Genomic DNA, 19,205 nt, shown 5'->3' on the forward strand with positions numbered 1-19,205 from the left:
GCTGTATATATGCGCATTAATGGACTGAAAGAGCACGCACTTGGCGCGATGATGTCATGTTATCGATGGAAAAATGCATTTTTAGACAATATGATTTGCCTGAGCGGCTAGTAGACCCCGAGAGTAACAAGCTGTTGCCTTGTTGCCTTTCCATTAAGAACAATAAATTACTTTTTAGTGTAAGTTTGCTGGTTTCAAGAAATGTAATGCAGAGCGCATATTATTATGTCAAGATAATGGCACTAGCATTTACTTAATTTAAGAATATTTTTCAACATATTGAGCAAAAAGGTCTCTTTTTTTTTTTTTTCTACCAAGAAAAATGCACTTGTTATTAGTGAGAATATACTTATTTTAAGGTATTTTTGGGTTCATTGAGGTTAGCTAATTTTACATGTTTTGGAAAGTCTTGACAAGCCAAATTTGTTTGTTCTATTGGCAGATAATTTTGCTTAGTTCAAATAAAATACCCCTAATGGGGCGGTATAGCTCGGTTGGTAGAGCGGCCGTGCCAGCAACTTGAGGGTTGCAGGTTCGATCCCCGCTTCCGCCATCCTAGTCACTGCCGTTGTGTCCTTGGGCAAGACACTTTACCCACCTGCTCCCAGTGCCACCCACACTGGTTTGAATGTAACTTAGATATTGGGTTTCACTATGTAAAGCGCTTTGAGTCACTTGAGAAAAAGCGCTATATAAATGTAATTCACTTCACTTCACTAATGTTTGTATTTCTTTTTCTTGTTTTTGAACACTGACTTTTTGCAGTGTATCTCAGCTACAATTGGGCGGAAGGCGGAGTACACCCTGGACAAGTCGCCACCTCATCGCCCGCTCCTTAATGCTTCATTCACATGCAGGATGCTCACAGGAATGAGGCAAAAATTAATCTAGACCTACTGTATATGCTGCAGTACATTACCCTCCCCGAGGCTTGTCCCGTTGACCATGGCCAGCGGAGTAAAAGGACTCCCAGAAATCAACCCATGTCACCAGCAGAATACCAAATATCAGCGCCCTCACCTGGTGCCTTTCTTGTCAGCGGTCCACCAGGAAAAGCACTGGTTTTCTTTTAGCGTGCTGGCTGGAGACACGTTTTGCTTTCATCTCCACCCCGTTGGTTTAAAACGGGTCCCATTTGGAGAGCACTTTACGCTACATGAGGACTCATCTCGAGCTCATTTGAAGGAGATGAGGACGGGGAATAAAAGATGGAGGTTGCCGCTTAAGAATAAACACATTCGGTGTACTAAGAGTGGGGGAAAATGGAAAGAAAAGCAAACCTTAAGTGTGCTTGTGTGGTGTTGCTTGAGTTAGATTGAATGAAAGAGCTGACAGAGAATCCCCCCTTGAACTACAGAAAACGGCAATACTCTCAGATAAAGATGTCCGATAATGGCTTTTTTGCCGATATCCGATATTCCGATATTGTCCAACTCTTAATTACCGATTCCAATATCAACCGATACCGATATATACAGTCGTGGAATTAACACATTATTATGCCTAATTTTGTTGTGATGCCCCGCTGGATGCATTAAACAATGTAACAAGGTTTTCCAAAATAAATCAACTCAAGTTATGGAAAAAAATGCCAACATGGCACTGCCATAATTATTTTTGAAGTCACAAAGTGCATTATTTTTTTTTATCATGCCTCAAAGCAGCAGCTTGGAATTTGGGACATGCTCTCCCTGAGAGAGCATGAGGAGGTTGAGGTGGGGGTAAGGAGTAGCGGGGGGTGTATATTGTAGCGTCCCGGAAGAGTTAGTGCTGCAAGGGGTTCTGGGTTTTTGTTCTGTTGTATTTATGTTGTGTTACGGTGCGGATGTTCTCCCGAAATGTTTGTCATTCTTGTTTGGTGTGGGTTCACAGTGTGGCGCATATTTGTAACAGTGTTAAACTTGTTTATACGGCCACCCTCAGTGTGACCTGTATGGCTGTTGACCAAGTATGCATGCATTCACTTGTGTGTGTGAAAAGCCGTAGGTAGTATGTGATTGGGCCCGCACGCAAAGGCGGTGCCTTTAAGGCACGCCCCCAATGTTGTTGTCTGGGTGGAAATCGGGAGACATTCGGGAGAATGGTTTGCCGCGGGAGATTTTCGGGAGGGGCACTGAAATTTGGGAGTCTCCCAGGAAAATCGGGAGGGTTGAAAAGTATGACTGGGAGACGCAACTGCTCTGTACTTCTCCCTACGTCCGTGTACCGCACCGTACAGCGGCATTTTAAAAAATCATACATTTTACTTTTTGAAACCAATACCGATAATTTCCGATATTACATTTTAAAGCATTTATCGGCCGATATTATCGGACATCTCTACTGTCTGAGATCCGCAATCGTGCGTTCATCCTAAAAATAAACACATTATGCCTATTTTAGCATCCCTTCACTGGCTCCCAGTTCATTGTAGAATTAATTTTGTTGTTTGCTTTTAAATCTCTTAACCGATTAGCGCCACAATATGTCAGACCTTTTAAAAATGTACACCCCCACAAGGTCTCTGAGGTCAGCTGTTCAGTTTCTTCTTGCCGTCCCCAAAACACGTTTAAAATCCAGAGGTGATCGTGCATTTTCTGCAGTGGTTCCAAAACTTTGGAACAATACCCTCTTGCTAATCGGACGGCTCCCTCTTTAATGACTTTTAAATCTTGTCTTAAAACATATTTTTACTCTTTGGCTTTTACACCAGCATGAGAGTTATGTGATTTTAGTCCATTTTATTTTCTCTGATGTATTTTATGTATTTATTCTTTTATAGTTAAATGTTTTATATTATTGACTCTCCTGGTATGCATGTCTCTACTTCTGTGCAGCACTTCTATTGTTTAAAAAAAAGTGCTATATAAATAGAGTGGATTGGATTGGATCCTGCAGATTTGAGTATTTTCTACATACTGCTTTCTTCCTAATACAAAAACCTGGAAATGGGCAGCTGTCCACAAACTCTATTGTCTGTGGATCTGGCGCCACCATCAGCTCCGAGAACACAGCAGTGTTCTGTTGCAGAACCGCAATCACGTGATCTGGACAAAGTCAACAATCTTTAAAACACGCTGTAAATAAATGCATATCCTCTGAAAGTATGTCTTTAAATAGCCATGAACTGGAAGATGCACTTTTTAATCAAGATACATTTAAGAAATTAATAAACTATTTTATAGAATAATAATTGAACACCACACTAGAAATGCAAATGATGCACATGTTCAGAAATGGATGATGGACTTAAACATTTTAGATGAAAGAGACATATCATGGAATGATATTTGGAAAAATGCCAATAAGCCCTTTAGAAGCATTAAAGATAAGCTGACTCAATTTAAGATCTTGAATAGATTGTATTTTACATCTTCTCAGCTGTTTAAAATTGGTGTAGTAGATAGCATGTTATGTATGAAGTGTCGGGCAGCCGAGGCAACTCTTGTTCATTTATTGTGGGAATGTCAGAGAATAAAAAAGCTATGGTTGAAAACAACAAAAGAAGCAATCACATTCCTTAATGCAAACATCCCAATGACACTGCAAACTTGTATTCTTGGGGATCTCCATCAATTTAGTAACGTGTCATCAAAGAGTAAAAATGCGTTTCCTTCAATATACATAATAACAAAAAGGGTAATATTAAAAAAATGGATAGATGTTGATAGTCCAACACATTCTGACTGGTATACACAAGCTATGGAGATGATATAAGTAGAAAAAACTGCATTTAGTTTAGATAATAATGAGTCATATATTGGAATATGGGATCCATTATTTAAATGGTTTTAACTATTATATGAACCAAAAATATGACTTATTCTATCTTTGTGGAAAATATTGGACACAATGTGTTGTCAACACTATTGTTCATTTTTTAATTTTTTTTATTAATGTCTGTAATGATAATGTCAATAAGGGATTTTTAATCACTGCTATGTTGAAATTGTTACTAATATTGATACTGTTGTTGATAATCATTTTTGTTTCACTAGTTTTAGATTGTTCTGTGTCATGTTTGTGTGTCCTCGCAATTGCTCTGTTTATTGCTATTCTGTATGTTGCTGGGTCGGGTTTGGTTTTGAAATTGGATTGCATTATTATGGTATTGTTGTGTATTGTTTTGTTGGATTGATCAATAAAAAAAATAAAATAAAAAATAAAAAGTCGACACTCACCACCAGGATGAGAGTTCCCAAACATTCCGCCATGCCCTGGCGAAGGAGCGTGTGTCGAATCTGAAAGGTCCCTTCCAGTTTGGCCAAAATGTCCTTTTGTTTGCCCATCATGCGAGTGTTGTCTTCAAACGCTGAATATGTGTGTCTGTTCTCTCTCTCCACTTCAGCCGAAAGCTGCTGCTAGAGTGTGTAAAACACACTTTGTCCATCAATGGTTGACTATTTTTATGTGATTAGATGGATAGATAGATAGATAGATAGTACTTTATTGATTCCTTCGGGAGAGTTCCCTCAGGAAAATTAATTATTACACTCAGCTGTCACCAGTGGCGGGCCGTGCGTTTCCCATCTAGGCCTTCAGTGATGTCGTGTGTCAAATGATTACCTCTCAAAATACCATAATTGATGTCACCACACGGCCATTGCTGGAGAAACTATACAGAAACACATTTACTGGGCATTGAGTCACCACCAACAGTGTACAAAACGGGTTATTTTCTGGCGCATTTAAAAATCAACGAACCCGCATCAGCAATTAAAACATATCTTATGTGGTACTGTCAAAATTAAAATGGCAAAAAACATATTAAACGTGAAAAAATAAAGAAATAAAATATCTGAACTCACAATTTGTAGAACCCAATCAAGCTTCTGGGTTTGGCCGACATGGTCTCACAAGATGTAGTTTCTCTTTAAGTATCCTTCTTGAAAATGGCCCTGCAAATATACTGTATGTGTTGTCTTGTCTAATCGTAGAAGATGCAGACGAGGCGTGTTGGCTGAGTTCTTTAAGTTTACTCCACAGCGTGCTCATCAAAAACATCCCGCTGCCGGCATGTCTACATTCAACTACTGTGGCATGCTGGGTAATGGAGTTCTTATGTTACCTAGCTCATAATATCACAATATATATCTGCCTTAGGCCAGATAGAAGGCCTTACTGACAACAACTCGTGATCTGATTGGCTATTGAACTGTCTATCACTGTATGTCCCCGTTCGCTTACAGTGCACAGACGACCGCATTGTTGATTCTGAAGGCCTCTGACAGATTTGCTAGAGCATGGCAACATAATCTAGCTGAATTCTGATTGGATAAAAACTCTATAAACTAAAAACAACAGCGCTGGAAGGAGCATAATATGACATGAAGAGAATATGAATACTTTTATATATTTAGGGAAAGTAAATGAAAAATTACTTTTATCTTTAATTATGATCATGATTTCTGGTTATGTTAGGCCAGCAGAGAAGGCCCACTACTGGCTGTCACTCCCTTTTAGATTTGTCTCTCTTATCAATGATAATGTGAAAAACTACATTCAAAGAAGTACTTATTAGGCTAATTAATGGATGATAGACTTTGAGCCTAACCTCTAACATTAGCAAACAATGACTTGTTTTCTTAAACTGCGGCAGATTTTACACTACGTTTTGACCTGACACTCCTTTTATGATCTTTTTAGTGTTATTGTTCTGTTGATTTGGTTTGGTTACTGAATGCACAAACTTTTATGATTTCAATGCAGTGTGTACGGGTAGATTAAGGCCGTATTATGGCCAACTGTACAACTATGAGTTTTATGGGGAGTAACGACTGTAAAATGTTTTTCTTGTTGGGCCGGCCGGGAGCGCCCCCTAGAGGGCCGCCAAAAAATATCTGTTTCTCATGGGCCGCTGCAGGACTCAGTTGTAATACAACTTTCCACCACTTGTGGCAGTAATGACAGTCTCTAACACGGGGGTACCCATTACCGGTCGATGGCGGAGGCATACTTGCCAACCTTCCTGGATTTTCCGGGAGACTCCCGAATTTCAGTGCCTCTCCCGAAAATCTCCCGATTTCCAGCTGGACAACTATATTTGCCTCCGTTATCCATAGGTTTATCTATAACCCATAAAGTAGACAGGCACGGAGCTATTTCTCAGCGTGTGTTTATTCCAGCCGGCACGTTAATACACCGACACACAACATCCGGATTCCCATCATGCATTGCTTCAGAACTACGGCAAGTTGTAATATCCAAAATTTTCCAGCCGGACAAACAATATTGGGGGGGGGTGCCTTAAAGGCACTGCCTTTAGCGTCCTCTCACCTGAAAAGGAGACTATTATATATGTCTCCGTTATCCATAGGTTTATCTATAACCCATAACACGGTGGCCGAATGGATATAGTCACTCATGAACGGTCAGAGAAGCACAAAGCGGCGGCAACGCAGTATAATGGGCCACCTTGCAAGCAACATTCCGTTCTCATTTGCGGATGTTTTCAACAAATCCGCGAAGGAAACGTTCCCGGATTCAGAGATCGCTCGCCAGTACTCAAATGGCAGAACAAAAGCTACTCAAATAGTGAAAGGTAAGTGTTATTTTTTAAGCAGCAAGTACAGTACATTTAGTAGAACAACTGTGTATTCATTACTGTTTACTGTACTATATATATACATCCATCTTCTTCCGCTTATCCGAGGTCGGGTTGCGGGGGCAGCAGCCTAAGCAGGGAAGCCCAGACTTCCCTATCCCCAGCCACTTCGTCCAGCTCTTCCTGGGGGATCCCGAGGCGTTCCCAGGCCAGCCGGAAGACATAGTCTTCCCAACGTGTCCTGGGTCTTCCCCGTGGTCTCCTACCGGTCGGACGTGCCCTAAACACCTCCCTAGGGAGGCGTTCGGGTGGCATCCTGACCAGGTGCCCGAACCACCTCATCTGGCTCCTTTCGATGTGGAGGAGCAGCGGCTTTGCTTTGAGCTCCTCCCAGATGACAGAGCTTCTCACCCTATCTCTAAGGGAGAGCCCCACCACCCGGTGGAGGAAACTAATTTCGGCCGCTTGTACCCGTGATCTTGTCCTTTCGGTCATAACCCAAAGCTTATGACCATAGGTGAGGATGGGAACGTAGATCGCCGGGAAATTGAGAGCTTTGCCTTCCGGCTCAGCTCCTTCTTCACCACAACGGATCGATACAGCGTCCGCATTACTGAAGACGCCGCACCGATCCGCCTGCCGATCTCACGATCCACTCTTCCCTCACTCGTGAACAAGACTCCGAGGTACTTGAACTCCTCCACTTGGGGCAGGGTCTCCTCCGCAACCCGGAGATGGCACTCCACCCTTTTCTGGGCGATAACCATGGACTCGGACTTGGAGGTGCTGGTTCTCATCCCAGTCGCTTCACACTCAGCTGTGAACCGATCCAGTGAGAGTTGAAGATCCTGGCCAGATAAAGCCATCAGGACCACATCATCTGCAAAAAACAGAGACCTAATCCTGCAGCCATCAAACCAGATCCCTTCAACGCCCTGACTGCGCCTAGAAATTCTGTCCATAAAATTTATGAACAGAATCGGTGACAAAGGGCAGCCTTGGCGGAGTCCAACCCTCACTGGAAACGTGTCCGACTTACTGCCGGCAATGCGGACCAAGCTCTGACACTGATCATACAGGGAGCGGACCGCCACAATCAGACAGTCCGATACCCCATACTCTCTGAGCACTCCCCACAGGACTTCCCGAGGGACACGGTCGAATGCCTTCTCCAAGTCCACAAAGCACATGTAGACTGGTTGGGCAAACTCCCATGCACCCTCAAGGACCCTGCCGAGAGTATAGAGCTGGTCCACAGTTCCACGACCAGGACGAAAACCACACTGTTCCTCCTGAATCCGAGGTTCGACTATACAGCGTAGCCTCCTCTCCAGTACACCCGAATAGACCTTACGGGAAGGCCGAGGAGTGTGATCCCACGATAGTTGGAACACACCCTCCGGTTCCCCTTCTTAAAGAGAGGAACCACCACCCCGGTCTGCCAATCCAGATATAAATATAAATATGTATAAATATATAAATATAATATATATTATATAAGAAATACTTTAATTTCAGTGAATTCTAGCTATAAATATACTCCTCCCCCTTATATATATATATATATATATATATATATATATATATATATATATATATATATATATATATATATATATATATATATATATATATATATATATATAAAAACTGTGTATATATATGTATGTATGTGTGTATGTATGTATGCATGTATGTATGCATATACACAGCATAAAATATACAACAACAAAAATTAAAAAAATTAAATATAAATAACACAATAAAATTAAAAACAGATGATTTGCACTATATTAATTTAAGCTTTTCTAACCTGTATCATTGTTGTCCCAAATGTTAGACTGAGATAATCCATTGGAATTGAGAATCGATCCTGGATCAAATCGCTATCCCAAGAATTGGAATTGATGTGAAATGTGAGTTCTTGTAAGATTCACATCCCTTTGTTACGTGCGGTGGAGAAGAAGACGGCACTGAGGCAGGGACGTCCTTTAGCTTGAGGTGTATTCATTAATATAAATAAATTACGTGTGTAAGAAATCAAAATGTGTATGGTTTGACTATTTGGTGTGTCTAGCTGGTGAGTGTTACCTTACAATGTGGTGGTACAATGTGGTGTGTCTAGCTGGTGAGTGTTACCGTACAATGTTAAAGGTGCGTGTTGTGAGAGGTGCGGAAGCCCAGAGGTCCGTGGGCAAGCAAGAGGTCAAGGGCAGGAGCGAGGCGTCAGAGTCCGTGTCCAGGCGAAATGTCGAGATCCAGGGAGGCAGCAAGAAGACCAGAGGGAATCCGGGGAGACGAGACGCACAGCTCGAATCCAGGGAACGAAAAGGAACTGCAGGGTGACGACACAGGACAGGACACAATGAGCACAGAGGAGGGGGAACACAAAGAGTAAGGAAGCACATAGGCGAGGAGAACTAGAGACGTGTAGGGCTTACTGTACAGAGACAAGTAGCTACGTTCTGGCACTGGAACGCAGGACACGCTGTCTTAAGAAGGCAGGGGAGCTCTCATCAGCGTCAGGTGTGTTGATTGTAGATTGGAGACAGCTGCGCAGGGGCGCGGCCGCGGCAGGAGAGGCACGTGCCCAGAGATGCGCTCAGCGGAGCACACTGAGGAAAGCGCAGCGGCATGCGCTTGCGCCGTGACACCCTTAGAGTTAAGGCTGATTTATGCTCTGGCGTAACTGACGCCGAATGGATCCTCCCCCTCTGAAGTCTGAAGGCGGACCCTTTATGTGCAACTCCAAAAAAATCTATTTTTGCATCAGCAACAACACGGGCCGCAGAGTTGTGATTGGTCGACTTTTTTTTAGTACGTCATTTCCGGGTTGTCCTACCCTCCTGTCCTCTGCCTCGGCTTGTTTAAGGCAGCGTTTTTCAACCTTTTCTCAGCCAAGGCACATTTTATTCATTGAAAAAATCCAGAGGCACACACCAGCAGAAATCATTGAAAAATTAAACTCAGCAGCCGATATTGACAATAAAAAGTTGTTTTCGCAATTGTTGGATATGAATTCAAACCATAACCAACCATGCTTCACTATAACTCTTTTCTCAAAGTAGGTGAACGGTCACGACCTGTCACATCACGTTGTGACTTATTTTGAGGTTTTTGACGTTTTCCCATGTTTCGTGTTTTAGTTCTTATCCTGCGCTCCTATTTCGGAGGCTTTTCCTGTTTTGTTGGTATTTTCCTGTAGCAGTTTCATGTCTTCCTTGAACGCTATTCCCCGCACCTGCTTTGTTTTGGCAATCAAGACTATTTAAGTTGTGCGGACGCTATCCTTCTTTGTGGGGACATTGTTGATTGTCATGTCATGTACGGATGTACATTGTGGACGCCGTTTGCTCCACGCGCTGTAAGTCTTTGCTGTCGTCCAGCATTCTGTTTTTGTTTACTTTGCAGCAAGTTCGTTTTGCATAGCCATCCCTAAGCTTTCATGCCTTTTTTTTTGGGGCACTCTCCTTTTGTTTATTTTTGGTTTAAGCGTTAGACACCTTTTTACCTGCACTTTGCTTCCCGCTGTCGCCTGCATATTGTGATCACGACAAACCATGTTCCCGACATCTACAACGCAATTAGCTACCTGTTGCCACCTACTGATATGGAAGAGTATAACATGGTTACTCTGCCGAGCTCTAGACAGCACAGACACTCACTCAACAACGGCACATTATTTTCGGATTATAATTACTGGTTTGCAAAATATATTTTTAACCCAATTAGGTGACATTACATAATCACCCACGGCACACCAGACTGTGTTTCACGGTACACTAGTGTGCCGCGGCACAATGGTTGAAAAACACTGGTTTAAAGGCCTACTGAAATGAATTTTTTTTATATAAACGGGGATAGCAGATCCATTCTATGTGTCATACTTGATCATTTCACGATATTGCCATGTTTTTGCTGAAAGGATTTAGTAGAGAACATCGACGATAAAGTTCGCAACTTTTGGTTGCTGATAAAAAAAAGTCTTGCCTGTACCGGAAGTAGCGTGACGTCGCAGGTTGAAAGGCTCCTCACATTTCCCCATTGTTTTCAATGATGGCCGCCAGCAGCGAGAGCGATTCGGACCGAGAAAGCGACGATTACCCCATTAATCTGAGCCAGGATGAAAGATTCGTGGATGAGGACGTGAGAGTGAAGGATTTGGAGTTAGCGCGCGTTTGGCTGTTTTCGAAGTGGGGCTGTTGAGTTTGGCAATCGCCTTGTGCAAAGCTAGTACAACTTTTTGTACTTTTTTGTAGTTTTGTGCTTTTTTTGGCTTCACTGTGTCACTGTGCCGTGACACTTTGTAGCTTGTGTCGATCGGTGCTGCGAGCTAGCACACTGGAGCCGGCTAGCATTACCGGCCTGAGATACGGAGGTGGATTTTTTCCTTCTGTTGCTGGATGCGTCGGCAGATAGACCGTGATGCCTGCACCAAGGAAAAGCCCCACATCGGAGGAGTTCGAGGAGATGAGGCTGACACTCCTTTCCCTGTGCGGCGATGGGACTGCGGTGAGGGAGCACCAGGAGCAGCTTTTGGGTCTACTGGAGGAGGTGAAACAACTACGCCTCCAGAACGTGGAAAAAGACCGGCGCATTGTGGACCTGGAGCAGCGAGTGGACGAGCTGGAGCAATATTCCCGCATGAATGATGTGGTCATCACCGGGATCAAGATCAAGCCACGCAATTACGTGCGTGCGGTGGCCGCGGACAGCGGGGAGCCCAGCGTGCAGGAGGCACAGTCGGTGGAGCAGCAGGTGGCCTCCTATCTCCAAAGCAGGGGGATAGAGATGGACCTGGAGCACATCGAGGCTTGTCACCCACTGCCCATGAGGAACCAGAGACCACCCACTGTCATCATGAGATTCGCAAACAGAAAGAAGAAGATCGCACTATTAAGGCAAGGACGCAAACTCAAAGGAACAGATGTTTTCATCAATGAACACTTGACCAAGAAAAATGCTGACATCGCAAGGGTCGCACGACAACTTAAAAGGCAAAGCAAGATTCAACAAACCTGGGTAACGAACTGTAAGATCTTCATCAAACTAAATGGGACGCCGGAGGAAGCAAAAGTCTTGGTGATAAGGAAAATAGAAGATCTTGATAAGTATTGACATTGATGCAGTACTTGGTATCAATGTAGCTTGTGACTTTTACATCATCTCAATGCTACCCACACCAAGAACACAGACCACACCAAGTATTAATATGGACATGTTACAGAAGATCCTCCAACATCAACAGAAAGAACTGGACATGTGTGAGTATCAAGAGCACACCACAACAGAGACTGATATGGACATAGACCCTGATAATAATTTTTTCTCTGCGATTGTTAAAAACTGTAATTATTTTACCCGCGAACAATATGAAAACAGTGTAAAATCAGAAGATAGTCTATCTATAATACATTTCAATAGTCGAAGCATGTACACTAACTTTGAGGCTATCAAGGATTACTTGAAATAATTTAGTCATCCATTTACCATTATTGCAATCACTGAAACCTGGTTCAACAGTGATAAAGGTATTGATTTTAGTCTGAATGACTATGAATTAACATACATTAACAGAATAAATAAAATACGAGGAGGGGTCGCATTGTACATTCATAAATCTGTTACATTTAAAGTTTTAACAAACATGACCATAGCAGTCGATGGGTTATTTGAATGTTTAACAGTGGAAATCCTAAATGACAAAAAGACAAATATCTTCATGAGCTGTGTATACCGGGCACCTGGTTCAAGCATAGAAACTTTCAATGAGTGGATGGGTAAACTATTTTCCTCTGTGAACCAAAAACCATATTTATCTGTGGTGATTTTAACATTGATTTGTTAAACTCAACCAAGCAAAAACATCTTAATGACTTCATTGACACAATGTACAGCTTGTCTCTATATCCAACCATAACCAAACCAAGCAGAATAACAACACATAGTGCCACAATCATTGACAACATTTTTACAAACATTATGGGAAATCAAGTCACCAGTGGCCTATTTATATGTGATATCACTGACCATTTACCTGTTTTTACTTTATATGACTGTCATCTCAAGAAAACCAAAGACACTATGGCAAAAATCTCTAAACAAATAACAACTGAGGAAACAATCTGTGCCCTAAACAATAGTTTAGCAGTTCAGGATTGGACTTCAGTATACAGAGAACCTAATGTGGACAGTGCTTATTGTAATTTTTTAGACATCTTTACTTCCCTGCATAATAAACATTGCCCCGTAAAAGAATATTTTATAAAAGGAAAAAATAAAAATAGCCCTTGGATCACAAAAGGGATAATTAATGCCTGTAAAAAGAAAAACAATCTCTACAAACTTTTCATCAAAATAAAAACAAAAGAAGTCGAACAACGATACAAGAAGTACAAAAATAAATTAACTGATATTATAAGAACAAGCAAACGGTTATATTATAAAAAAAAACTATATGAAAACAAAAATAATATAAAAGGAACTTGGGATGTTTTGAATAGTCTAATAAAACAAGGATATTCCAAGTTGACATATCCTGATTACTTTATTGATGAAAACGGTGAAGATTATAATATGAGTAATGTAGTAAACAAGTTCAATAGTTTTTTTGTAAATGTTGGTCCTAAATTGGCTGTTGATATCCCAGACAATGGAGTTACAAAATCAACTATTGAACAGAATTCTTCGTCATTCTTCCTCTCAGCTACAAATGAGCAGGAAGTGACAAACATTGTGCAGAAGTGTAAAAGTAAGTGCTCCACTGACTGCCATGATATCAACATGATATTGGTTCAAAAGGTTATCCTGAATATTGTAAAACCATTAACTTATATATGTAATTTATCATTCCAGACTGGCTGCTTTCCAAGTCAAATGAAAATCGCTAAAGTAACTCCGCTCTTCAAAAGTGACAGCAAACACGCTTTCACCAATTACAGACCAATCTCTCTTTTGCCTCAGTTCTCAAAAATCTTAGAGAAACTATTTAACTCTCGACTTGAATCCTTTCTTGAGAAGCATCATATAATCAATGACGGTCAGTATGGCTTTAGGTCCAAAAGAACAACTTCAATGGCAATAACTGAAGCTATTGAGGAAATTACTAATGCACTGGAGCATAAAAGATATGCAGTTGGTATTTTTATTGACCTAAAGAAAGCCTTTGATACCATTAATCATTCAATTCTACTAGATACAATGGGAAGATATGGAATTAGGGGGCTGGCTGGTGACTGGTTAAAACGTTATTTAACAGGGAGGGTACAGTTTGTTAAAATGGGTACATTTTTATCTGATACTCTTGGCATTGCTTGTGGTGTCCCCCAAGGGTCCGTGTTGGGGCCAAAACTGTTTAATGTATATATTAATGATATGTTTAATACATCCAAGATACTGAAATGTATAGTTTTTGCAGACGACACAAATTTATTCTACAGTAGTGATGACTATAATGAGCTCATAAATACAGTAAACACAGAACTAAACATAGTAAAAAAATGGATGGACACAAATAAATTATCTTTGAATATAAATAAAACTAAGATAGTAATGTTTGGAAATCGCAACATAACGTCTGAACAGAAAATAAGTATTGATGGTACCCAAATTGAAATCGTAAATGAGAATACATTTTTGGGAGTAATACTTGATAGTAGACTATCATGGAAACCTCATGTCAGACACATTAAAACAAAAATCTCCAAAAGCCTCTCAATTATAAACAAAGCAAAACTATACCTCAATGAAAATGCACTCCGTACTCTATACTGCACCTTGGTAATGCCATACCTTACATACTGTGTTGAAGTATGGGGGAATACTTACCAAAATACAATTCATCCTCTGATCATATTACAGAAAAGAGCAGTGCGGATCATTCACAACGTTAGTTATTTAGAACATACTCATAATCTGTTTATGCAATCAAAGTTGCTCAAATTTGATGACCTTGTTAAATATAATACATTAATAATCTTATATAAAGCTTTTAACAAATTATTGCCACCTAATCTACAACGTTTTTTTATAAGACGAGTGCCAGCTCATAACTTGAGAGGCTTTGGATATTTCTTATTGCCGAGAGCTCAAACCACTCGTAAACGTTTTTGTGTGTCTGTATGCGGAGTAAAACTATGGAACAAACTGGACTTACAACACAAGCAATGCCAAACTATTAATCGATTTAAACTATTATACAAACATGGGGTCTGGTTCAAATATAGAGATGAGGGTCTTTAATTTGACCTGCTGCTATACTCTGTCTCAAAGTGTTAACATGTGCTCAATGTTTCCTTACCATTATTGCTGTGTTGTCTATTACCATTATTGCTATGATGTCTATTACCATTGTTGGTATGATGTCTATTACCATTATTGCTATGATGTCTATTACCATTGTTGGTATGATGTCTATTACCATTGTTGGTATATTCATTATTCCTACATTGTTGATACAAATGATTGTTACAGTGTAATAATTATTGTTACCTGTGGTAATGCCACTATGATACAACACCTGTATTATAATCCTTGAACAAAGTGAGAGTGAAACTCATGTGAATAATCACTGAATGGAGAACTGGGGGTGGGATTAAATAAGTTATCTTCTTCCCACTCCCTTTCAGGCAAACTGGACAATAATGCACTATATTAATTTATATTATTATGTTTTGTCAACTTGTACGTCTTTGTCATTGCCTGAAATAAATAAATAAAACAAACAACAAAAAAAAAATAAAGTGCAGTGCAGGACGTATCTTTTTTCGCTCTGACCGTAGCTTAGGTACAAGCTGGCTCATTGGATTCCACACTTTCTCCTTTTTCTATTGTGGATCACGGATTTGTATTTTAAACCACCTTGGATACTATATCCTCTTGAAAATGAGAGGCGAGAACGCAAAATGGACATTCACAGTGACTTTTATCTCCACGACAATACATCAGCGAAGCACTTGAGCTATGGAGCTAACGTGATAGCATTGTGCTTAACTGCATATAGAAACAGACGAAATAAGCCCCTGACTGGAAGGATAGACAGAAGATCAACAATACTATTAAACCATGGACCTGTAACTACACGGTTAATGCTTTCCAGCCTGGCGAAGCTTAACAATGCTGTTGCTAATGACGCCATTGAAGCTAACTTATCATTATCGGACTTCACCCGATCATCGATGCGGTCGCCGGCTAGCGTCGGACAGCGCGTCTGCTATCCACTCAAAGTCCTCCTGGTTGTGTTGCTGCAGCCAGCCGCTAATACACCGATTCCACCTACAGCTTTCTTCTTTGCAGTCTCCATTGTTCATTAAACAAATTGCAAAAGATTCACCAACACAGATGTCCAGAATAGTGTGGAATTTTGCGATGAAAACAGAGCTGTTTGTATTGGGATACGATGTGTCCCAATACTTCCGCTTCAACCATTGACGTCACGCGCAAACGTCATCATACCTAGAAGTTTTCAGCCGGAAGTTTCCCGGGAAATTTAAAATTGCACTTTATAAGTTAACCCGGTTGTATTGGCATGTGTTGCAATGTTAAGATTTCATCATTGATATATAAACTATCAGACTGCGTGGTCGGTAGTAGTGGGTTTCAGTAGGCCTTTAAGGGTCACACATCCCACTTTCACTGAGGCCTTCTCCTCCGGTTTCGGAGCAATGTGAAAGTGACCGTTGTTGTGACCGTTATAAATGATTAGTTCCAGCTACAACAACAATGTGGATGTAGCTTCAGTCACCATTGTTTACAACTGCTACACGAAGCTAAAAGCTAGTCAACGAGAGTTGTGGTTGCTCACTCAGGAAAATACTGACCTCTGGCGTGTTGGAAGAGAATTGCAAGTCAAGCATCAGTCCCCGCAGAGGAGCTATAAACGAATCGAGATGCCGTCAGAGGGGACGCAAACTACATGACGCGGGCATATTCAACCTTAAGGGTCCGTTTACACTTGTAGTCTTGTACTGTGGTCTGGACCAAAAGTTAGAAGTGGTCACTTTATTGCGTACACACCTCTATTTTTTTGTGAGCGGAACAGGTGTTCAGTTAAGCATATGCAAAAAAAATAGCAACCTGATCAGACGGTGTATGTTGTCAGAGCCCCCAAAGTTCCCCTTTGCTGGGGATTTTGTTTTATTTTAATCAAAGTGATGAGGGATGTTGAAAAAGCAGAAAGAGGTGTTGGCTTAAGAGTTCACCTTGTTGTACCAATCAACCCTTCCTCACTGTGTGTGCTCGGTGTTGGTGTGTGTGTGTGTATATGCGTGCGTCCTCACACTGGCTAATTCCGTGTTATCGGCGTCTCTGAGGACACTGTAATGAAGATGTTCTCATTGTAGCCTATTAGAGAGAGGAACATGTTGATGGTTTATCTTCAAGGTGAGTTTGCACAGTGTAGCACAATGCAAAAAAGAAGAAAAGAACAGAGCCATGATAACCTTCATCTGCATATTTACACACTGCTACTGATTTATTTACTGATAAAGGGGCTTGATCAAGCGTCTCGTGTGTTCGGTTGTGTGTGTGTGCTTAGTTTGGTGTTGAATGTCAGCAAACATTGACATTAAACACTCGCAGGCCGTATTAATAATAGGGACATTTTTACACAAATTATTGAAATGTTTGCTCTTTAAAGCACAAAACCCGAACTCCTACAATGAATTTATGTGGGCTGTGTCGTTTTACTGTAGCTACTCTGACACGTGGACCTTTTTAAAGTCAATATAAAGTAGTTCCATTGGCATCATTTGGTGATGCTTTTTAGCATGAACTCAAGGTTTAAGACAATTTTTTTGTTGACAGGAATTATTGAATCATTGCTGTAGGCCCCATTTTTGGTTATGAAAAGTACCGTATTTTCCGGACTTAAGGCTGCTACTTTTTACCCACGCTTTGAACCCTGCTGCTTATAAAATAGCGCGGCTAATTTATGGACTTTTCTTTGCCAACGGCCTTAATGTTTTTTATTTAACAAATAGTTTTCATAATACACCGACAGAGACACTGAAAAGGTGTGTTATTGTTTGTGTTATGACGCCATCTTTTGGACCAGTTCGCTCACTGCAGGTGCCGCAGGTTGAAAATGTAGTGAAGTGAATTATATTTATATAGCGCTTTTTCTCTAGTGACTCAAAGCGCTTTACATAGTATCCCCAATATCTAAGTTACATTTAAACCAGTGTGGGTGGCACTGGGAGCAGGTGGGTAAAGTGTCTAGGATGGCGGAAGCTGGGATCGAACCTGGAACCCTCAAGTTGCTGGCACGGTCACTCTACCAACCGAGCTATACCGCCCCGTGTTTGGTTCCTAGAACGGGAAGTGTTTGTGCATAGCGTTTCTGCTCAAATGATTCTTCATTCATCACTCCATGCAACATTTGTAAGTTTTACAATATAACTAAAACAATGTATACTTACTAAACCGTCCCACATGTGACTCTGTAGAGTGTTTTCATGCATATTTGTACGTGCTATCATAATGTAATTAAGCTAACATTGTTAGCATCAACAAATACGCTAACACATTTCTAAATGTCTGTGTTAGTATTAGTAACTTACAATGACATTCTATTTGTATTGTTTCAGTTTCGTAAATTCACCAAAACGTCGCCGTGGAGTTGTTAAGTCTGTTGAGCTGTTTGGAGAGCTAGCCTGCGCAGCTAGTGGGTTCATGATGATGACTTCTGTTTTGTTTGATCAGCCGTTTTACTGCCGTGTTACAGACACTGTTTGGAAACAACTAAGGTATGTAAATAAGCATTTACAAAATCTTTTGTACTGGTATACATTTGCAACGTATAGTTTGGTGCGGCTAATATGTATTTATTAATTTAGTTTATTTATTTCAGCACAGCATAATTGTATGTAAATGTATTTTGTGCCTGTTATTTATAAGTCCCTTTTTATGCAGTGTATTTTATTAGTACTTATTTTTCTAATCAGCCTGAACTAAGCATAAGGTTTATGTGTTAAATAATTATTAATCCTGGCGTCATAACATTTGATAGGGTTGTAAACTGTAAGTAGCTTAAATATAATTATTGAATACGATTCAAATCGAGAGTAGGATTACTAGTTGGGCCCCGAGGTCAAAAAGGTTAAGAACCCCTGCTTTGTCTTTCAAGTATCGATGTATATCAAGTCATAGCATGAATTAGCCATTGAAATCAGGGGTGCCCAAACATTTTCCAATGAGGGCCACATTTTGTAACATTGAGTGTGGGGGTCACTTTGACATTCCTTACATTTAATTCAATTAAACACAAACATTTAATCCCAATGGTGGTCAAGATATGCTCAGCTGTGAAATAAATCTACAGGGAAAAACAGCCTACGCGTCAACTTTGAGGTATAGGCGACATCATTAGAATTATTGGTGTCTTCTTATTATTACCTCTGCCGGAGCAACATAACTCATAGTTATTGGCCGATTTGGATGAAACTTTCAGGAAATGTTAGAAATGGGATAAAAAATAAATACATAAATAAAAAACAATTGGATTTTGTAGCTGATCTGGATATTTCCTGCTATGTTACCCTTACGTTTACGATGCAAGCTTCATCTTCTGTGCGAGCGTGCGCTAGCGCACCTGCAGAGGCAAAGAGAGTGGGAGACTGACAAGAGGGTTCACTCTGTTTATTTCACTCTGCAATAAATAGCTCAAAAGGTTATGGGCTGATTT

At 40.7% G+C, this 19,205-nt stretch overlaps 1 protein-coding gene across 1 annotated transcript in view; it reads right to left on the reverse strand.

Moving 5' to 3' along the window:
* LOC133656051 (aquaporin-3-like) overlaps positions 1-4,268 on the reverse strand; it is a 42,808-nt gene extending 38,540 nt beyond the window's left edge. Inside the window, exon 1 of the mRNA XM_062056838.1 lies at positions 4,161-4,268. Coding sequence (XP_061912822.1) covers positions 4,161-4,268 — 108 coding nt within the window. The remainder of the gene's footprint in view (positions 1-4,160) is intronic.
* Positions 4,269-19,205: the final 14,937 nt, after the last annotated feature.

Source organism: Entelurus aequoreus, linkage group LG08 (genome assembly GCF_033978785.1).
Source record: "Entelurus aequoreus isolate RoL-2023_Sb linkage group LG08, RoL_Eaeq_v1.1, whole genome shotgun sequence".
NCBI lineage: Eukaryota > Metazoa > Chordata > Actinopteri > Syngnathiformes > Syngnathidae > Entelurus > Entelurus aequoreus.